Genomic DNA, 23546 nt, shown 5'->3' on the forward strand with positions numbered 1-23546 from the left:
GTACCATAAAATTGTCTCACACTCAGCAAGTGGACTCAAGGTGTCCCACTACTGGCCCAATTATCAGCGGTGGTTGGCAGGAAGGTTGATTCCTTCGCATACTCCGCAGATCTCCTTGAAAACCACAAGCTTCTGTTCTATATTACTTGGCTGTCTTTCCAAATTTCTCGTATTCATAAGTGCAATCTCTGACTGAGTTCTAGAAATCTGAGTCCTTACAGAACCTGTATGTCTTAACAATCCATCTACTTATCAAGCTAAAGAGGCTTATTTGACTCCTCGTGTTTCTATTGTGGGGACAGAATAATATGGGGACATTTAAGGTGAAATAATTAATCAATCATGTACTACTAACAAACTAACCTCGGAGCTGCAGAGACAGCTTATCAGAATTGACTTCATAGTTTCAGGACTGCACAGACAGCTTATCAGTAGAAGTAGACTAACAAGCAAAAACTATCAGGACAGCTGCAAGCTGTTCAATAGTAGCCCATTGTATAGCAATCAGCCAATCGGTCCAAGGAGATAGGGGGGATGAGAAACTGCTGGAGGGGAAGGTGACAAGGCAGTACCCCAATCAGGCCATGACACCAAGAAACTACAGAGTTTGTAAACCAATTGGGAACATAAAGGGGTGTCACTGATTTGTATAAAGAACTATAAGAAAGGCTTGATTCACTCAGCAGGTCTGGCAGCATCTGTGGAAAGAGAAGCAGAGTTAACGTTTCGGGTCAGTGACCCTTCTTCGGAACTGACAAATATTAGAAAAGTCACAGATTATAAACAAGTGAGGTGGGGGTTGGGCAAGAGATAACAAAGGAGAAGGTGCAGATTGGACCAGGCCACATAGCTGACCAAAAGGTCACGGAGCAAAGGCAAACAATATGTTAATGGTGTGTTGAAAGACAAAGCATTAGTGCAGATTAGGTGTGAATATACTGAATATTGAACATCAGCAAGTGCAAACCTGAAGAAAAACAACCTGAAAAAAACAGTGGGTAAGCAAACTGAACAAACTAAGATGAAATGAAATAAATAAATGCAAAAAAAGATTGTAAAAAATGTAAAAAGGAATGCAAAAAAAAAAGGAAGAAAAAATAACTAAAAATGACTAAAAATGAAAGTAAAGTGGGGGGCTGTCATGCTCTGAAATTATTGAACTCAATGTTCAGTCCGGCAGGCTGTAGTGTGCCTAATCGGTAGATGAGATGCTGTTCCTCGAGCTTGCGTTGATGTTCACTGGAACACTGCAGCAATCCCAGGACAGAGATGTGAGCATGAGAGCAGGGGGGAGTGTTGAAATGGCAAGCAACCGGAAGCTCAGGGTCCTGCTTGCGGACTGAGCGGAGATGTTCCGCAAAGCGGTCACCCGGTCTGCGCTTGGTCTCCCCAATGTAGAGGAGACCACACTGTGAGCAGCGAATACAATATACTACATTGAAAGAAGTACAAGTAAATCGCTGCTTCACCTGAAAGGAGTGTTTGGGGCCTGGGATAGTGAGGAGAGAGGAGGTAAATGGGCAGGTATTACACCTCCTGCGATTGCAAGGGAAGGTGCCCTGGGACGGGGACGAGGTGGTGGGGGTAATGGAGGAGTGGACCAGGGTGTCGCGGAGGGAACGATCCCTTCGGAATGCAGACAGGGGAAGGGAGGGGAAGATGCGACTGGTAGTGGCATCACGCTGGAGGTGGCGAAAATGGCGGAGGATGATCCTTTGGATATGGAGGCTGGTGGGATGAAAAGTGAGGACAAGGGGAACCCTGTCACTGTTCTGGGAGGGAGGGGAAGGGGTGAGGGTAGAGGTGCGGGGAATGGGTCGGACACGGTTGAGGGCCCTGTCAACCACAGTGGGGGGAAATCCTCGGTTGAGGAAAAAGGAGGTCATATCAGAAGCACCGTCATGGAAGGTAGCATCATCAGAGCAGATGCGTCGGAGACGGAGAAACTGGGAGAATGGAATGGAGTCCTTACAGGAGGTAGGGTGTGAAGAAGTGTAGTCGAGGTAGCTGTGGGAGTCAGTGGGCATATAATGGATATTGGTAGACAACCTATCCCCAGAGATGGAGACAGAGAAGTCGAGGAAGGGAAGGGAAGTGTCAGAGATGGACCATGTAAAGGTGAGAGAAGGGTGGAAATTGGAAGCAAAGTTGCTAAAGTTTTCTAGTTCGAGGCGGGAGCAGGAAACGGCACCGATACAGTCATCAATGTACCGGAAAAAGAGTTGGGGGAGGGGGCCTGAGTAGGACTGGAACAAAGAATGCTCGACATATCCCACAAAAAGACAGGCATAGCTAGGACCCATGCGGGTACCCATAGCGACACCTTTTACTTGAAGGAAATGCATGGAGTTGAAGGAGAAGTTGTTCAATGTGAGAACAAGTTCAGCCAGGCAGAGGAGGGTGTTGGTGGATGGGGACTGGTTGGGCCTCTGTTCCAGGAAGAAGCGGAGAGCCCTCAAACCATCCTGGTGGGGGATGGAGGTGTAGAGCGATTGGACGTCCATAGTGAAGAGGAGGCGGTTGGGACCAGGAAACTGGAAATTGTCAAAATGACGTAGGGCGTCAGAAGAGTCACGGATGTAGGTGGGAAGAGACTGGACCAGCGGAGAAAAGATAGAGTCTAGATAGGAAGAAATAAGTTCAGTTGGGCAGGAGCAGGCTGACACAATGGGTCTGCCGGGACAGTCCCGTTTGTGGATTTTGGGAAGGAGGTAGAAGCGGGCTGTCCGGGGTTGCGGGACTATGAGGTTGGAAGCTGTAGAGGGAAGATCTCCAGAGGAGATGAGGTCAGTGACAGTCCTTTGGACGGTGGCTTGATGTTCGGTGGTGGGGTCATGGTCCAGAGGGAGGTAGGAAGAGGTGTCTGTGAGTTGGCGTTGAGCTTCTGCAAGGTAGAGGTCGGTACGCCATACAACAACAGCACCACCCTTGTCTGCAGGTTTGATGACCATGTCGGGGTTAGACCTGAGAGAACGGAGTGCCTCAAGTTCAGAGGGGGACAGGTTAGAGTGAGTGAGGGGGGCAGAGAAATTGAGACGACCAATGTCTCGCCGACAGTTTTCAATGAAGAGATCAAGAGCGGGTAAGAGGCCAGGGTGAGGGGTCCAGGTAGAGGGAGAATGCTGGAGGCGGGTGAATGGGTCTGCTGGTCGGGGGGAGGACTCCTGGTCGAAGAAGTGAGCCCGGAGGCGGAGGCGACGGAAGAAGAGCTCAACGTCATGCCGAGCGTGAAATTCATTGAGGTGGGGGCGTAAGGGGATAAAACTGAGACCTTTGCTGAGTACAGAACGCTCAGCATCAGAGAGGGGGAGGTCAGAGGGTATAGTGAATACACGGCAAGGGGTCAGATCAGAAGGGGTGGGGTCAGAGGGAAGTGAAGCGGAAGGAGGATCTGGAGGGGCATTAGTCCCCATCAGCTGCTGGAGCTTGCGTTCCTTAACACCTGAAAGGAAGAAAAAAAGTTTTTTGTTAATGCGTCGGATGAGACGTAAGATGAGATGAAACTGCGGAGTAGAACAGATTTGAGATAAGGTGAGATGGTGCTGCTGGAGAGAGAGGTCCAGTGTGTGCATATGGCGGCGCATAGCACTGAGTGTGGATCTCAGGATGCGGCGAGAGTAGCAGTCCGAGGAACGTTGTATTTCTCGGAGATACCTGTGATCCTGGGTGGTTTCAAAGCATGATGGGTGAAACTCTGAACTTGAGGCACTCCGTTCTCTCAGGTCTAACCCCGACATGGTCATCAAACCTGCAGACAAGGGTGGTGCTGTTGTTGTATGGCGTACCGACCTCTACCTTGCAGAAGCTCAACGCCAACTCACAGACACCTCTTCCTACCTCCCTCTGGACCATGACCCCACCACCGAACATCAAGCCACCGTCCAAAGGACTGTCACTGACCTCATCTCCTCTGGAGATCTTCCCTCTACAGCTTCCAACCTCATAGTCCCGCAACCCCGGACAGCCCGCTTCTACCTCCTTCCCAAAATCCACAAACGGGACTGTCCCGGCAGACCCATTGTGTCAGCCTGCTCCTGCCCAACTGAACTTATTTCTTCCTATCTAGACTCTATCTTTTCTCCGCTGGTCCAGTCTCTTCCCACCTACATCCGTGACTCTTCTGACGCCCTACGTCATTTCGACAATTTCCAGTTTCCTGGTCCCAACCGCCTCCTCTTCACTATGGACGTCCAATCGCTCTACACCTCCATCCCCCACCAGGATGGTTTGAGGGCTCTCCGCTTCTTCCTGGAACAGAGGCCCAACCAGTCCCCATCCACCAACACCCTCCTCCGCCTGGCTGAACTTGTTCTCACATTGAACAACTTCTCCTTCAACTCCATGCATTTCCTTCAAGTAAAAGGTGTCGCTATGGGTACCCGCATGGGTCCTAGTTATGCCTGTCTTTTTGTGGGATTTGTCGAGCATTCTTTGTTCCAGTCCTACTCAGGCCCCCTCCCCCAACTCTTTTTCCAGTACATTGATGACTGTATCGGTGCCGTTTCCTGCTCCCGCCCCGAACTAGAAAACTTTAGCAACTTTGCTTCCAATTTCCACCCTTCTCTCACCTTTACATGGTCCATCTCTGACACTTCCCTTCCCTTCCTCGACTTCTCTGTCTCCATCTCTGGGGATAGGTTGTCTACCAATATCCATTATAAGCCCACTGACTCCCACAGCTACCTCGACTACACTTCTTCACACCCTACCTCCTGTAAGGATTCCATTCCATTCTCCCAGTTTCTCCGTCTCCGACGCATCTGCTCTGATGATGCTACCTTCCATGACTGTGCTTCTGATATGACCTCCTTTTTCCTCAACCGAGGATTTCCCCCCACTGTGGTTGACAGGGCCCTCAACCGTGTCCGACCCATTCCCCGCACCTCTACCCTCACCCCTTCCCCTCCCTCCCAGTACCGTGACAGGGTTCCCCTTGTCCTCACTTTTCATCCCACCAGCCTCCATATCCAAAGGATCATCCTCTGCCATTTTCGCCACCTCCAGCATGATGCCACTACCAGTCGCATCTTCCCCTCCCTTCCCCTGTCAGCATTCCGAAGGGATCGTTCCCTCCGCGACACCCTGGTCCACTCCTCCATTACCCCCACCACCTCGTCCCTGTCCCAGGGCACCTTCCCTTGCAATCGCAGGAGGTGTAATACCTGCCCATTTACCTCCTCTCTCCTCACTATCCCAGGCCCCAAACACTCCTTTCAGGTGAAGCAGCAATTTACTTGTACTTCTTTCAATGTAGTATACTGTATTCGCTGCTCACAGTGTGGTCTCCTCTACATTGGGGAGACCAAGCGCAGATTGGGTGACCGCTTTGCGGAACATCTCCGCTCAGTCCGCAAGCAGGACCCTGAGCTTCCGGTTGCTTGCCATTTCAACACTCCCCCCTGCTCTCATGCTCACATCTCTGTCCTGGGATTGCTGCAGTGTTCCAGTGAACATCAACGCAAGCTCGAGGAACAGCATCTCATCTACCGATTAGGCACACTACAGCCTGCCGGACTGAACATTGAGTTCAATAATTTCAGAGCATGACAGCCCCCCACTTTACTTTCATTTTTAGTTATTTTTTCTTCCTTTTTTTTTTTGCATTCCTTTTTACATTTTTTACAATCTTTTTTTGCATTTATTTATTTCATTTCATCTTAGTTTGTTCAGTTTGCTTACCCACTGTTTTTTTCAGGTTTGCACTTGCTGATGTTCAATATTCAGTATATTCACACCTAATCTGTACTAATGCTTTGTCTTTCAACACACCATTAACATATTGTTTGCCTTTGCTCCGTGACCTTTTGGTCAGCTATGTGGCCTGGTCCAATCTGCACCTTCTCCTTTGTTATCTCTTGCCCAACCCCCACCTCACTTGTTTATAATCTGTGACTTTTCTAATATTTGTCAGTTCCGAAGAAGGGTCACTGACCCGAAACGTTAACTCTGCTTCTCTTTCCACAGATGCTGCCAGACCTGCTGAGTGAATCCAGCATTTCTTGTTTTTGTTTCAGATTTCCAGCATCCGCAGTATTTTGCTTTTATATAAGAAAGGCTTGATTTCCCTGCTCGCAGAGCAGAGCCCAGGTGTTGTTGTTGTTGTTTGCTGATGATGTAACCAAGAAGTACTGCAATAAAGTTTCTTAAAGCTACAGTCAGACTTCGTCTCGCTTTGTGTAACTAATGGGATCCAACAACTTATCTATCATGTACTTTGCTGATACCCTTTTAGCCCTTCCAACAGTTATCCTCATTTGATTTTTTTTGATTCCAGACCCTTATTACTTTTTGTTTTCTGGTGTCTTTCAAAATAATTAGCTTCACTGATTTTTCATCTGCTTATTCAACCACTATGATTTTGGTCTTGCTGTTTTTACTTTTCTCATGGCAATAGATACATGAGATGTCCATCTGATACATGACTTGTGCCGGAAGAATATGGTTAAAAGCAGCAAAGTCCATCTGTTTTCAGGATTATTAGAAAGGCACCAAGGAGAAATTGTAGCTAGGTGGGCTAGATAGACCATAGGCACTAGAAATTGGTTTGCTCTAGTTTTTGGGCACAGGTTCGTGATTTGCGAACTTCCTCCGCCCATTCCAAATAAGGTGAGCAGTGAGTAAAATTGGAGCACCCACCTCATTACCATGAGTATAACTTTTCCCTGAGTGGATCCTGGGTTACACTTCTCTCTGTAGTGCTGTAGATAGCCTCTGTGCATAACATGTGAGCACACTACATGCTCCAGGCAGCCTCCCCTTTTTGAAGGTGCAGTCCCTCTAAAAGGGAAGCTGCACAAATGGACTGAAGTCTACTGGATAATCATTTTGTAATATTCAAGGTGAAAGACGAGGTTCCCTCTGTAAGGTCAGCTCTTTGCCCATTTATCTTTCTATTTGGTCATTATATCTGATTACCAGTAGCATTATTTCCCTAAATTTAAAGTAATCTTTAAATGTTGTGGTCCTTTATTGTAATAGTACAGTGAATTTTGCCTGGGGGATCTTGAGGCCCGTAGGTCAGAGTCAGGCTGTACTAGTTGATCTGACTAGTTTTGAGAGGAGATTGAAATAAAAATTGCTTCTTTGTATCCAGCATGAGTACACAAAAATTACTCATGGATCAATGTTTCCACCAGTAGAAAAAAATATTGAAACTGACAAGGGATTGATTCACCACTTTAACTTGTAGAAATGAGGCTCCTGACCTGTGAATGAGGTTTATTCCACTCTTGACTGACAACAAGCAGCAAAAAATTAAGATTTTCAAAGTATCACTGAATGTACTCCTGAAAAACAAACTCATAAAGCTGCTACTGGACAGTCAAGTGGCAGATGGAATTTAGTACAGAAAAATATGAGGTGATGCATTTTGACAGAAGTAATAGGCAGAACATTATAAACTTAATGGCACAGTTCTAAAGAATGTGCAGGAATAAAGGGACCTGGGGGCTCACCTTTGAAGGTGGCTGGACATATTGAGAGGGTAGTTAGCAAAACATATGGGATCTTGAGATTCATAAATAAAGTACAAATGCAGGGAAGTTATGCTGAACGATTATAAAGCTCTGGTTAGGCCACAACTAGAGTACTGCATCCAGTTCTAGTCACCACACTAGAGGAAGGATGTGAGAGTTCTTGAGAGATTTACCAGAATGCTTCCAGGGATGAGGGATTTTCGGTACAAGGTTAGTTTGGAGAAACTGGGGATGTTCTCCTTGGAGCAAAGGAGATTATTAGATAGTCCTTGTACCATCAGCTAATGTGAACTGCTTTTCTTTGTCTACTTTATGTAAAACTGTCATAATCTTGTACATCTCTACCAGATCTCCCCTCAATCTCCTTTGCTCTAAGGAGAACTGTTGCATGTTGTTGTTGTAGTAATAGTTGTAGTGTAACTAAGGCATTGTAGATAAAGTCTAGTGGCTGTATTTTATAAGCCCCCAACGTCGGGGAACGTGGCGGGGGGCCTGGAAAATACTTCCAGGAGAGGCCCGCCACGAGCCTTAATGCTGGGAAGGCCCCGCTGCATTTTACCGGCGGCGTCGAGGCCTTGGTGTGGCCCGTCATCCCCCCCCCCCCCACCCCCCCCACCGCAGCTTGGTGGCAGAGCTTTCATCTAAATATTTAAATAAATTTAAATACATGCAAAAGCACATACCTTGTCCTGAAGGCCATCCCACACCAAAATTCTGGCCGATGGCCAGAAGTCCTGTGCCTTCAGATCTCCGTTCAGAGATCCAAGGTGTGCCACTGGTGGGGAGGGGGAAGGAGTGAATTTTTCAGGACAGGAGTAGGGGGTGGGGGAAGAGATGCAGAAAACAACGTGATTGGTTGCGGAGATGGTGGGACGGGGAATAAAGTTCAGGGACAGGTCGCAAATGAAAGCTTACTTTTTGAGGGTGATAGGACAAATGGTAAACGGTTTATTCAGTGGGGGGTGGGAGAGGGGATAGGAAGAGTGAATATAATTTTATTTTAATATTTTGCCATATCTGTCCCTGTAAAAACTACAATGACCTGTCAGAGGTTGAAGCCCTTTGAAAATGGTGCCAGCACCTGCGCGGTAGCGCCAGACGCCATTGCAGGGGATGAAGCGCCTGCCCCCTCTACGTCATTCGGGGCAGGGGGTCTGCCCCCTCCATGTTAATGAGCTGCCACGTGAAATATCGTGGCGACTCCACGGCTCACATCTCACACATGTGCCGCACCAATCCGGAGGCTCGCCGCCGAGATCAGTGGCGAGCTATTAAAATTCAGCCCTACGAATCTAGATTAGGTCAACTAGTAACGCTTTATTATACATACATTACTATTTACACTTTCCTCAAGCCTCCTTTGCGAGCATCCTTCATGCTGCTGCCCTCTCCTTCCAAAAGTCATTACCATGTGACTACTACATCATCATCTCGACAGTGAGACGGGTTGCTCTCACGGTTTCCAACATTAACCCTTACATGTCCTTATACTACATCTCCTCCCAAAGTCTTTATCCAACATTTTCTTAAACATTCTTGACTTAACCTACTACTCTTTCTCCACCCAAGGGCTAGATTTTGTTGTCCTGCTGCTGGGAGCGGCGGCGAGTGCAGAAAATGATGGCCTCCCCGCACGGGACCCGCTCTGCTGCAGTTCTGAGGCGTATTCATGACGGCCCCCCCCACCTTCCAAAATCACGTGGCGGGGGCAGCATTGGTGACACCGTTCATGACATCACCTGATGCGGAAGTAGTTGCTGGCGCCATTTTTAAAAAGCTGCCAACCCTGCAGACAGTTCAACAAAATGCAGAGTTGACCCCTTCCCCCCCCCCCCCCCCCCCGGTGGCACCAGCTTTCCCTGGTCAGGAAAGTGAAGGCGCATGAGTGCCAAACGTCACGTTGAAGATCAGGAACTGAAGGTAAGATCACTGAGTTATATTTAAATTAATTAAAACTTCTATTTAGCATATAGAAAGCAGGGTCCTGTCGCAGAGGGGCCAGCACAGAGCTTCCCCACCGGCAAGAGTATTGGGCCGGGAAAATCCAGCCCCTAGTCACTGACTTCACAGGTTTAGTCTGTTCAGAGGTTTCACGACTCTCCCCGATCTTGTTCTAGTATGAGTGGGATGATCAGTACTCTTCCGAGCAAGTCTGGATCACTGACTTGGTTGATTTCTAAGGATTACAGTATTTGGTTTTCCAAATGAACAATTGACTGTTGTTTCTGGGGAATAGAGATAATGTTTCTCCTATTTCGATGTAGGTTTCTTTCTGTTGTGAGTACCACAAATGATCTCTTGTAGTTTTCATCTCTGTGGATTACAAGGTCATGTATCCATACTCTTTGGCCTTCAGACAGTTTTGGTCAGTCTCTGACACGAAATCTTTTGTTGCAATTTCAAGTTTGTTGCTTTCTATTAGAGATTTCCTGGCCTCTTACTCTCTTCGTCCCGGATAGTCAATCCAGGAAGCAATTTTTTTAGGCAAAACAGAAAGTTGTATTCTTATTTTCCTGTCTATCAGTAACTCTGCAGGTAATAGTCCACGTTTCAACAGTGTAGATCAATAAATTGGAAGTGAGGTTGAAAGATCTTCATTCTTCTTCAATAAAGGACTTTATGGTTCTTGCATCTTTTTCCACTTCACCATTCCACTGTGAATACCATGGTGAACTTGAGAAGCAAACTGTGGTCTGTGGCTGACAATACTTCGTTAAGGATACCATGTGTCGCAAAGATGTTTTGTAGGATGCATTACTGCTTCAGTTGTAGTTGAATATACCCTTCTCACTTCTATCCACCTTGAGAAGTAATCAATAATGATTATGCAGAACTTTCCATTGAACATGAATAAATCCATACCTAGACGTTGCCAAGATCTGGTTGGAAATTGAGTAGTTAACAGAAGTTCACGCTGTTCTAGTCTTTGTATTGCACAGATTTGACAGTTCTGGATCAGATTTTTGATGTCTTTAGATATGCCTGGTCACCAGACTGATGACTGTGCCCTTGGTCTGCACTTCGTTATTCCCATATGGCTTTGATGTAGACATTCTTAGATCTCTGATCTCAGTGAACTAGGAATGATTAATCTGTCATTATAAATTAGCAAATTGTCAACAATTGTGAAGTATTTTCTATATTCATAGAAAGTTTACATCCTTTTCCCACAAGGACATTTTTGTGGCCACCCTTGTGTGCAATACTGCTTTATACAAATACATTCTTCATCGCTTTTTTGGGCTTGACAAATTTCTTTGCAATTTCTGTATGCCAGCTGTGCTGTATACTGCAAATATGACACTATTTCATGCTTAAAATTCACATCTTGTTGTGTCCGATGATCTACCATCGCTCTTGATAGGCCATCAGCAGGCATTTGCATTTTTCCCTGGACATGTACTGTCTCATACGTATATCTCATCAATCTTAAACAACATCTTTGGATTCTTGGAGGCATTTTTGCAATCTTCTTTTCATCCAGCAAAGATCTCAAAGGTTTATGGTCTGTCTCGGTGATGACTCTCAATCCAACAATATAATCAGAAAATTTCTCACATGCCCATGTGACAGCAAGTGCTTTTTTTTTCAATTACTGCATACCTTGTCTCTGTGTCGGACAAAGCTCTAGATGGGTAGTATATTGGCCTATGAGAGCCATTGGGTTGCTTCTGGAAAAGGACTGCCCCAGCCCAGTTGAAGAGGTATCTGTCACTCTCGTCATTGGTAGTGTTGGGTTATAGTGTGCCAAGATGTCGGATATGAGGATATCTTTAATATTCCGGAATGCTTGTTCTTGGTGTGAACCCCAAAACCACTCTTGCTCTTTTCTGAGAAGTTGTATTAGTGGTTCTGTTACCTGCAATAAATGAGGTAAAAACGTTGCTAATTGATTCACCATTCCCAAGAATCTTTGGAGTTGCTGAACGGAAATAGGAGTAGTGAATTCTGTAATGGCTCGTATCTTTTGAGGATCTGCCATTACACCTTTACTGCCTACTATGTGTCCCAAGAAATGAATTGAAGTCTTGGAAAAATCGCACTTCTCGTTCAGAGTTAGCTCTGCTTCTTGAAGTTGTGGTAGAACTGCTTGGACTCTTTGGTCATGTTCCTCTACTGTATGCCCATGTATCAGGATGTCCTTTGAGCCTTTCTAAGATGATAGACAGGGATCTCTGGAAGATATCTGGTGTGTAAGTTATTCCAAATGGTAACCGATTGAAACAAAACCTCCTGAATGGTGGTATAAATGTGGTTAGTAATCTTCAAGTCTCATCTAAGGCTATCTGCCAAAACCCACTACTGGTGTCAAGTTTGGTAAAGATGGTGCTCTGAGACAATTTCACTAAGCTGTCATCCGCTGTGGACATTGGGTGAATCTCGCGCACCACTGCTTTGTTAAGCTGCATTAAATCCACACAAATATGTAGAGTTTCATTATATTTTGGGACAGGAACCATGGCCGAACACCGCTCCATTGGTTATGTAAGCAGAGAAATGACTCCCCGTCTGGTCACCTCTTCCAACTGGTCTTGAACTTGGTTCATCAATGGGTGAGGGATCTTTCTGGGTGTTAAGGTACACACTGAGCTGGCATTGTCCTCAAGTCTGATTCTATACTCTGTCTTGAGTCTTCTGAAAGCTGTGAAAAGTTTTGGATAGTCTGCTTGGAAGTAACTGTTTACCTGTGGTTGTCTGATCAGTTGCGGATCTAAGAATGCTTTTCTACTTAACAAGAAAAATTCTTGGTTTTGCAAGAAGTATAAGGTTTCCATAATTTGTCTCCCTCTATATTGGAGAGTTGCTTGAAGCTTACCCTTTACTTTCAGTTGGGTCCTGCCTGGACCATGCAACTGTGTGTCTGCCAGTTGTCGGCAATGTCTCATCAACCATGGCTCTTGGTCTGTCCAGTTTAAAATTCGCTAGGTGTCTGTTTACATAGCTATTCGCCATCCAAAATCCTTGATTTGGGTTATTAATTTCTCCTAGGAAATCTCCTAGTTCCTTTTCTGCTGAAGTTAATGTACTTCATTCACCACAGTGTGAAGGTCTTCTGCTTTACGACTTCAAGCAAAGAGGTCTTGCTCTGGCACATTTTTCCATAATGCCCAGCCTTTTTACAGATGAAGCACTCCGCTTTACTAGCGGGACACTGCTCCAGTCTGTGGGTCTTGCTGGCTGTACAGCGGTGGCATGATTTCCCGGTGTCATGCACCTTGTCGCCTGTGTATCTCCTCTTCTCTATAAATTGCCTCTCTGTCTTTGGCTTCAAGAACTGCAAATCATTGGATTTCTTCAAATCCAAGGCTGCTCTTTGGCCCACAGAATGGCTCTGTTTTGTCTTTGTATTTCCACCTGACGTACAATCTGAATTGCCTACTCAAATGTAAGGTCATCCTTGGACTGCAAGAGTTCCGACAGATTCATTGGCTATGCTGACAACAATTCAGTCCCTTATCAGTTCAGCCTTCAATTCTGCCAATCCTTCACATTCCTCTACCAATCTGTACAGATCATTTATAAAATAATCTACGGATTCGCCTCTTTTCTGGACTCACTTGTAAAATTTTGCTCTCTCCAGGACTTTGTTACTGCATAAATTGTAATATTTGTCAAAGGCTTGAAGTGCATCGTCAAATTTATCAGAAGCCTCAATTATCCCTTGCCTCACAATCATGTCATCTGCAATTCAAACCATAGAATATAAAAGGGTATTTACTTGTTCAGTTTCTGATTTAGTATGGAGTTGGGAAGCAATCCTAAATCGTCAGAATCTTTTTCTCCAGAAGGCCCAATTTTGTACCTGATTGGATCCTTCCTGATCGTGGAAGCTTTCAGACATTCTGAATTTCGGATCCATTCTGTTTCTTATGCTTTGTTAGGTTTTTTAGAGTTTTTTCCTTTCTTTTTTAAATTGTACTGGCTTTCATGGAGGTGTTCATGCTTTTTCAGGGATTTTCCCATGCTTTCCGACCATTCCTATGCATTTTTCTTTTTTATTCATTCAGGGGATGTGGGCATCACTGGCTCGGCCAGCAATTATTGCCCATCCTTAATTGCCCCTGAGACGGTGGTGGTGAGCTACCTTCTTGAACCGCTGCAGTCCATGTGGGGTGGGTACACCCACAATGCTGTAAGCGAGTTCCAGGATTTTGACCCAGCGACAGTGAAGGAACAGCAATATACTTCCAAGTCAGGATGGTGTGTGGCTTGGAGGGGAACTTGCAAGTGGTGGTGTTCTCATGCAGCTGCTGTTTGGAAACTGCTGTCGAAGGAGCCTTGATGAGTTGCTGCAGTGCATCTTGTAGATGGTACACACTGCTGCCATTGTGCGTCGGTGGTGGAGGGAGTGAATGTTTGTAGATGGGGTGCCAATCAAGCGGGCTGTTTTGTCCTGGATGGTGTCGAGCTTCTTGAGTGTTGTTGGAGGCTGCACCCATTCAGGCAAGTGGAGAGTATTCCATCACACTCCTGACTTGTGCCTTGTAGATGGTGGACAGGCACTGGGGAGTCAGGAGGTGAGTTACTTGCCACAGAATTCCCAGCCTCTGACCTGTTCTTGTAGCCACAGCATTTATGTGGCTGGTTCAGTGCAGTTTCTGGTCAATGGTGACACCCAGGATGTTGATAGTGGGGGATTCAGAACATCAAGGGGAGATGGTTAGATTCTCTCTTATTTGAGATGGTCATTGCCTGGCACTTGTGTGACACGAATGTTACTTACCACTTATCAGCCCAAGCCTGGATGTTGTCCAGGTCTTTCTGCATCTGGACATGGGCTGCTTCAGTATCTGAGGAGTCGCGAATTGTGCTGAACATTGTGCAATCATCAGTGAACATCCCCACTTCTGAACTTATGATTGAAGGAAGGTCATTGATGAAGCAGCTGGAGATGTTTGGGCCGAGGACACTACCCTGAGGAACTCCTGCAGTGATGTCCAGGAGCTGAGATGATTGACCTCCAACAACCACAACCATCTTCCTTTGTGCTAGGTCTGACTCCAACCAGCGGAGAGCTTTCCCTCTGACTCCCATTGACCTCAGTTTTGCAAGGGCTCCTTGATCCCATACTCGGTCAAATGCTGCCTTGATGTCAAGGGCAGTCACTCTCACCTCACCTCTTGAGTTCAGCTCTTTTGTCCATGTTTGGACCAAGGCTGCAATCAGGTCAGGAGCTGAGTGGCCCTGGCGGAACCCAAACTGAGCGTTACTGAGCAGGTTATTGCTGAGCAAGTGTCACTTGATAGCACTGTTCACGACCCCTTCCATTACTTTGCTGATCGGGAGTAGACTGATAGGGCAATAATTGGCCGGGTGGGATTTGACCTGCTTTTTGTGCATAGGACATACCTTGGCAATTTTCCACATTGTCGTGTATATGCCAGTGTTGTAGCTCTACTGGAACAGCTTGGCTAGGGACGCGGCTAGTTCTCGGGCACAAATCTTCAGTACTGTTGCTGGAATGTTGTCAGGGTCCATTACCTTTGCAGTATCCAGTGGTTCAGCTGTTTCTTGATATGACATGGAGTGAATCTGATTGGCTGAAGACTGGGCATCTGTGATGCTCGGGACCTCAGGAGGAGGCCGAGATGGATCATCCACTCGGTCCTTCTGGCTGGAGATGGATACAAATGTTTCAGCCTTGTCTTTTGCACTCATGCTGGGCTTCTTCATCGTTGAGGATGGGGATGTTTGTGGAGCTTCCTCCTCCTGTCAGTTGATTCATTGTCCACCACCATTCATGACTGGATATGGCAGGACTCCAGACCTTAGATGTGATTTGTTGGTTGTGGGATCGTTGCGCCCTGTCTATTGCATGCTGCTTCCACTGTTTGGCATGCAAGTAGTCCTGTGTTGTAGCTTCACCAGGTTGACATCTCAATTTTAGGTATGCCTGGTGCTGCTCCTGGCATGCCCTCCTGCACTCTGCATTGAACCAGGGTTGGTCACCCAGCTTGATGGTAATGGTAGAGTGGGGCATATGACGGACCATGAGGTTACAGATTGTGGTTGAATACAATTCTGCTGCTGCTGATGGCCCATAGTGCCTCATGGATGCCCAGTTTTGAGTTGCTAGATCTGTTTGAATCTATCCCATTTGGCACGGTGGTAGTGCCACACAACATGATGGAGGGTATCCTCAATGTGAAGACAGGACTTTGTCTCCACAAGGACTGTGCGGTGGTCACTCCTACCAATACAGTCATGGACAGAAGCATCTGCGGCAGGCTGATTGGTGAGGACGAGGTCAAGTATGTTTTTCCCTCATGTTGGTTCCCTCCCCACCTGCCGCAGACCCAGTCTAGCAGCTATGTCCTTTAGTGCTCGGTCAGTCGTGGTGCTACCGAGCCACTCTTGATGATGGACATTGAAGTCCCCCACCCAGAGTACATTTGAGCCCTTGCTACACTCAGTGCTTCTTCTAATTGGTGCTCAACATGGAGAAGCACTGATTCATCAGCTGAGGGGAGGTGGTAGGTGGTAATCAGCAGGAGGTTTCCTTGTCCATGTTTGACCTGATGCCATGAGACTTCATGGGGTCTGGAGACAATGTTGAGGACTCCCAGGGCAACTCCCTCCCAACTATATAACACTGTGCCATCACCTCTGGTGGATCTGTCCTGCCGGTGGGACAGGACATACCCAGGGATGGTGATGGTGGTGTCTGGGACATTGTCTGCAAAGTATGATTCCGTGAATATGACTATGTCAGGCTGTTGCTTGACTGGTCTGTCGGACAAGCCTCCAGATGTTCGTAAGGAGGATTTTGCAGGGTCGACAGCGCTGGGTTTGCCATTGTTGTTTCCAGCGCCCCGGTCGATGCCGGGTGGTCTGTCTGGTTTCATTCCTTTTTCTTACACTTTGTGGCAGTTTGATTCAACTGAGTGGCTTGCTAGGCTATTTCAGAGGGCACTTAAGAGTCAACCACATTGCTGTGGATCTAGAGTCACATGTAGGACAGACCAGGTAAGGACGGCAGATTTTCTTCCCTAAAGGGCATTAGTGAACCAGATGGGGATTTACAACAATCAACAATGGTTTCATGATCACCAGTAGACTAGCTTTTTAATTCCAGATTTATTAATTGAATTCAAATTCCACCATCTGCCATGGTGGGACTTGAACCCACGTCCCCAGAGCATTAACCTGGGTCTCTGGGTTACTAGTCCGTAGTCTCTCCCTGGTCTGGCTGAGTAATGGCTGCCATCTCCACCCGACTCCCCTTTTCGCCCGATTGAACTCTCTCTCCCTGCTTTTTTTTCTGAACCATTGCACTGTTAGTCAAGAATGGCCCCTTTGAAATTCTCTCACTCGATCCTGGACCGTCGCCCGGCGCTGAGATTCAGAACCCAATCACTGGACCTAGATGTTTCATTGCAGCTCACCACGCTGCAGTGGTGAAGTCTGAATGTCTGCACGGCTGACTCATTGACTATCCATGTCTTTATCAGCTACAGAGCAGCTCTGAACTCGTAGCAAACCCCGAAAGATCTGCTGTTCGCCTTGAGCTACTTCATGAGGTAAGGTGATTTTCAATATTTTCTGGTCATTTTAACCAGTGCCACCATGTTGGTGTTGTTGTTGCAGTAGTAGTTGTAGTGTAGCTAGGGTGTTGTAGATAAAGTCTAGGAGTCTGGATTAGGTGAACTAATAACTATTATATATACATTACTATTTACACTTTCCTCAAGCCTTCTTGGCTAGCATCCTTCGTGCTGCCACTCCCTCATTCCAAAAGCCTATTACCATGTGACTATTACCTCAACATCTCTACAGTGGGATGAGTTGCTCTCACCGTCTCCAACATTAACCCTTACATGTCCTTATAGTCCGAGAACAACCCCAGTTTCTCCAATCTTACCTTGTCGCTAAATTCCCTCATCCCTGGAACCATTCTGGTAAATCTCCTCTGCACCCTCTCAAGGATCCTCAAATCCTTCCTAAAGTTTGGTGAACAGAACTGAACACAATACTCTGGCTGTGGCCTAACAGTGGGCGCAACAGTGGCGCAGTGGTTAGCACCGCAGCCTCACAGCTCCAGCGACCCGGGTTCAATTCTGGGTACTGCCTGTGTGGAGTTTGCAAGTTCTCCCTGTGACTGCGTGGGTTTCCTCCGGGTGCTCCGGTTTCCTCCCACATGCCAAAGACTTGCAGGTTGATAGGTAAATTGGCCATTAGCAATTGCCCCTAGTGTAGGTAGGTGGTAGGGAAATATAGGGACAGGTGGGGATGTGGTAGGAATATGGGATTAGTGTAGCATTAGTATAAATGGGTGGATGATGGTCGGCACAGACTCGGTGGGCCGAAGGGTCTGTTTCAGTGCTGTATCTCTAAATAAATAAATAACCAGAGCTTTATAAAGGTTCAGCATAACTATCCTGCTTTTGTACACAATACCTGTATTTATGAAGCCCAAAGTCCCATATGTTTTGCTAACTACTCTCTCAATATGTCCTGTCACCTTCAAAGATTTATACACGAGACCCCAGATGCCTTTATCCCTGCACACTCTTTAGAACTGTTACATTAAGTATATATTGCATCTGCCTATCCCTTCTGCCTCTGCCACTTGCCTGCCCATTCTGCTAGCCTATCTATGTCCTATTGCAGTCAAATGGTATCATTCTCACCGTTTGCCACACCTCCAAGTTTGTATCATCGACAAATTTTGAAATTTTACTTTATATTCCAATATCCAAGTCATTTATTATATATATATATATATATTTAATATTTTATCCAAGCTGACACTGACCCTCCTATTCCATGAGCCTCAATTTTATTAATCAGCCTTTTATGCAGTACTTTGTCAAATGCTTTCTTAAAATCCATATATACAACACGCATCGCATTCCCTTCATTAATCTTCTCTGTTACTTCATCAAAAAATTCAACTAATCAAACATGATCCACCTTTTACAAATCTGTGCTGGATGTCCTTAATTAACTCAAAGCTCTCCAAGCGTTTGTTAATTTTTCCCTGATTATTGTTTTGAAAACCTTACCCACCACTGATGTTAAATTGACATCATGTGTGAATTTCCCAGCGGTTGAGTTCTGCTTACAGAGCTCAGGCGAGGACCTCATTGGGGCGGACTACCTGAAAATGATGATAACCATGCATGCTGAGATGCTTGGCGCATGCAAAGGCCTGGCAGAAAACCTCCACCAGCTGGCAAGGAGGATGGAGGAGTCCAGCTCCAACATGGCAGTAGGCCTGGCACCGAGTTTGGAACCCATCCTTTCCACTGTGCAAGAAATGGGTAACTCACCGCCCGACGAAACCATGATGGAGCATCTGCTGGTCACTGTCTCAGGTTCCACTGCAGCACAAGAAGTGACCTCCCAATGTCTCACTGCTAAAATGGCAGCTCGAAGAGATCCATGGCTGCTGGCATGCAGACTCAAACTGCTGCCATCTTGGGTGTGGATTTCAGTGCTCAACAAGGCATGCAGACTCTCACAGCAGTCCAGCAATCTGTGCTCCAGTAGATTATTCGGATTGCTAAGGTTGCAGTGATGTAATCTGAAGTGGGCCCTCAAGGCCCAGAGCTGCTTGAGGGCATCCTGCAAGGCCATCAGCAGTCTCCCCCAGTGGAAGTCAGCAGCCTTCCACCAGCCATGTTGCAGCCACTGAGGAAGCACTGCAGAGGAGCTTTAGGAGAGGCAAAGGCACCTAAGAGGAAGCATAAGGTTGATTAGTTCTGGGGGGGTTTTGCATGATTGGTGTGTTACTGGATAAAGTTATTGAGTGAAGGTTTTACTGTTGGCCTTTATTGATTTATGTTGGCCTAAGGGACTTTGTGATGGGAAGTCTGACATGGATGTACAGTTAGGGAATTGGGGTGGGGAAGTTCCTTTTAACTGAAAAGAAGCCTCTCAATGCAACCCCTTTCACTGCGTTGCCCGTGGTGGATGTGGTCTCCTTCCTAACTCCTCCTCCTCCTCTCAAGGCGCTTCCAGATTCCAGCAGGTAGCAGCCGGGCATTCAGAATGACTAGATTGTGGAGGACGCATACCATACCACAAGCCTGGACACCCTCTTCTGTGTATACTGCAGAGATACTCCTGAGTGATCTTGGCAGTGAAACCATTGCTTGATGAGGCCAATGGCTCACCCACAGTATTGCAGGTCGCTCTATTGCTCTCATTGAAGACCCTATGATCCTGCTTGGTGCGATGGCGGAAGAGGGTCATGAACCATGTGAAGAGGGGACAGTCCTTGTTATCAAGCAGCCATCTGCTGGTGGGTCTGGGAGGCCTGAAGATGGTACGAATTGTGGACTGACACAGGATAAATGCATCATGGATGCTGCCAGGATAGCAGGCATTCACCGAGATGAACTTTGTGGTCGCACACTTACTACATGTTCAGAGAATGGTTCCTGTATTGCTCCCCATTGTGTGTGGGGGAGGGGCGGGGGTCCACAGAACCACATACATGTAGTTGATATCACCCTGCATCATTGGGAAGTCAACTATCCTGGTGAATCCACGTGCCTTTTCATCCTCCTGTTCCCCCCTCAGGGAGAAGAGCCTGAAGTCCCCTTTTCTCGCTTACAGTGCCTCTGTGACATCCCTGATGCATCCATGAACAGCGAGCTGCGAGATATTACTAATCTTCCCTACTCCCAACTGGAAGGATGCACTAACATAGAATGTTTGGGTGACAGTGACCTTCATGCCCTGCTTAGAGGCTCCAGGTTGGTATGAAGAAGGTGGCACTGTGACGACCTCCTTGGTGATGCACAGCCTCCCGAGCCCTGTTCATGGCTCATTGCTAAGTAGGAGTAGTGATCCGGGAACACCCTTTGTGTACTGGGCCTTCTAAGGACAGCTTTCTGTCTCCTCCCTCCTTGCAGAGCTTCCCTTCTCTGCCTTGTCCTCTCCCAGTCTGGGTCATGTTGCAGACCAAGTGGTACTGCAAAAACTACCCCTATCCCTGTGTAAGACACTGGTCTTTCCACAATTAATGTATGCAGCAAATTTCACCAAATTGCTCCTGCCACTCAAAACAGTGCTCTCACAAACCTTGCCTTCAAAAAACTAAGTGAAAAACACCTCAACCACAACTGTTGAGTGACCCTTTAAATACCCAAAATAGGACCCATCTTGCTTCATAACGCTTGTTGTTTCAGGAGTGATTAACAAAGATGCTGCCTGCACGTGTTGACCAAATTTGATGTCTTTGTGTTACACCTGCCTGTCCAGCTGAGATACGTCATGATAGTGTCCATTCAAGGTCGTCAGGCATGCACAGGAGATGCACCTGTGTGTCCTATTTGAATTAGTAATGCCGTGTGGATCATGCAGGAAGCAGCCAATGGCACATCGCACACATGGAAACCTTGGTAAGCCTCTGTAGTACCCAAGGACTTCTCCTGCCTGAAAGTGTTACTCTGTTATTATGACTTGCGGTGCACAGATGACAGCTGACTGGTATTAATGTACTCTTTTCTTTTCCTCCCTCGCTCTCATCCTCTTTCTTTGTATGTATTTTTACTTCTCTCCTCATAGCCTACCTGGAAATGGGACTTGAGGTTTTTATCTCCATAAACTATTCTTACTTGCTCCCTCAGTGACCGTAACAAATATGTTGAGAATTACTAGTGCAGTTAAAGTATGAGATCTGAATCTTGAGGTGAGAGGGCGCAATCTCCCATATGAGGCTTCCATTATATGCGTGAAAGTTAGCAATCATTTTAAGTATTCACTATTCTTTAAATACCATATAGTGTACTGCCAATTTCTCAGTTATGTAAAAGGATAAAGGAAAATTCCTTGTACTCTTATACCTAATATATGTGACACACAGTGTGTCAGTTATGTCAACCTGTGAATTCGTGTGAACCAGTGACTTAAATGCAAACTGATGAGTCAGAGTCATTTACGGCATACAGGTCAGCCATTTGGCCCATCGAGTTGGCCCTCTGCAGAGCAATCCAGTCAGTCCCACTCTTCCGCTTGATCCCTGTAGCCTTGCAAGTTTATTTCCTTCAAGTGCCCATCCAATTTCCTTTTGAAATCACTGATTGTCTCCACTTCTACCACCCTCGTGGGCAGTGAGCTCCAGCTCACTATCGATCACTGCGAAAAAGTTCTTTCTCACATTCCCCCTGGATCACTTGCCCAAGACCTTCAATCTGTGTCCCCTAGCCCTTGTACCATCAGTTAATGGGAACAGTTTTTTCTTGTCTAACTTATCTAAACCTGTCATAATCTTGTACACCTCTATCAAATCTCCTCTTAATCTCCTTTGCTCCAGCAAAAAAAAAGCTTTTCCAACCTAACCTTGTATCTAAAATTCCCCATCCCTGGAACCATTCTGGTAAATTGCCTCTGCACCATCTCAGGGACCCTCACATCCTTCCTACAAAGTGGTGACCAGAACTGGATGTAATGCTCCAGTTGGGGCCTAACCAGAGCTTTTTAAAGGTTCAGCATAACTTCCCTGCTATCATACTCTATGCCTCTCTTTAAGAAGCCCAAGATCCCATATTCTTCGTTAACCACTCTCTCAACATGTCCTGACATCTTCAAAGATCGATGCACATGCACCCCCATGCATCTCTCTCCCTGCACACACTTCAGAACTGCACCATTAGGTTTATACTATCTCACCCTATCCCTTCTGCCAAAATGCATCACCTTACATTTCTCTATATTAGATTCCATCTGCAACTTGTCTGCCCATTCTGCTAGCCTATCTATGTCCTGTTGCAGTTGGCTGGTATCATCCTCATTGTTTGTCACACCTCCTGTTACTTCATCAAAAAATTCAATTAGATTAGCCAAGCATGATCTGCCTTTTACAAATCCTTGCTGGTTATCGTTAATTAACTCAAACGTCTCCAAGTGCCTGTTGATTTTTTTCCCTAATTATTGTTTCTAAAACTTTAACTGATGTTAATCCAACTGGCCTTTAGTTTCTAGGTCTGTCCTTACACCCTTTCTTGAATAAGGCTGTCAACATTTGCCACTCTCCAATCCTCCAGCACCTCCCCCATAGCTAAGGAAGATTGGAAGATTTATGGCAAGCACTTTCACTGTCTCCACACCCACTTCCTCTAGCAACTTGGGATGCAAGCCATCTGGACCAGGTGACTTACTTACCCTAAGCATAGCCAGCCTTTCCAGTACCTCCTCACTCTGAATTTTTACCCTATCCACCAATCCATCACCTCTGTTCTCTCTGCTTCTACCAATATTTTGACTCTGATCTTGAGGACGATTTGCAGATTCTATTCTCAGGGAACCCTGGGATTTGGACATGGCAGTCACAAAGTTCTGGTGGAAGTGGTATGGCTAGACTCCCAAGTTATTATAAAAGACATAGGTCACGAACTGAACTTGCCTTCGGGCAAAATAATAGTGCAAAGAATTTGTTGAAGCTATTTTGACATGACAGAAAGCACTTACCTGAAACGAAACCTCCTGCCTTTGAAAAAGATGTTGCTACTGGAGACAGTCTTGACCTGACTAGATTTTGCATATCTATAATGTGAAAAAAAGTTATTAGTTTTTGGGGTGTTTGGCATTTTAACAAAAGGATTACAGAGCAAAATCTATGTCCACACAAAATATTTAGTATTATTTCAGGGCCGAAGTTCACAGCTTCTGCACTTATCAGAAGCTAGATAGGTCAGAGGCTGGGAATTCTGCGGTGAGTAACTCACCTCCTGACTCCCCAATGCTTGTCCACCATCTACAAGGCACAAGTCAGGAATGTGATGGAATACTCTCCACTTACCTGGATGAGTGCAGCTCCAACAACACTCAAGTAGCTCAACACCATCCAGGACAAAGCAGCCTGCTTGATCAGCACCCCATCTACCACCATGAACATTCACTCCCTCCATCACCAGTGCACACTGGCAGCAGTATGTACCATCCAAAAGCAGCACTGCAGCAACTCACCAAGCCTCCTTCAAGAGCATCTTTCAAACCCGTGACCTCTACCACTGATAAGGACGAGGGCAGCAGAGGCATGGGAATACCACCACCTGCAACCTCCCCTTCAAGCCACATACCATCCTGGAATTGTATCGCCATTACTTCACTGTCACTGGG

General features: G+C 46.3%; 1 protein-coding gene across 3 annotated transcripts in view; it reads right to left on the minus strand.

Annotated features, from left to right (window-relative positions):
- The window catches only part of frmd3 (FERM domain containing 3), a 387539-nt gene that overhangs the window by 76298 nt on the left and 287695 nt on the right, over positions 1–23546 (minus strand). For all 3 annotated transcript variants that reach the window (XM_068028875.1, XM_068028873.1, XM_068028874.1), the window contains one exon: positions 22896–22970. In XM_068028875.1, the coding sequence (XP_067884976.1) occupies positions 22896–22970 (75 nt within the window). The remainder of the gene's footprint in view (positions 1–22895; positions 22971–23546) is intronic.

This window comes from Heterodontus francisci, chromosome 4 (assembly GCF_036365525.1).
Source record: "Heterodontus francisci isolate sHetFra1 chromosome 4, sHetFra1.hap1, whole genome shotgun sequence".
NCBI lineage: Eukaryota > Metazoa > Chordata > Chondrichthyes > Heterodontiformes > Heterodontidae > Heterodontus > Heterodontus francisci.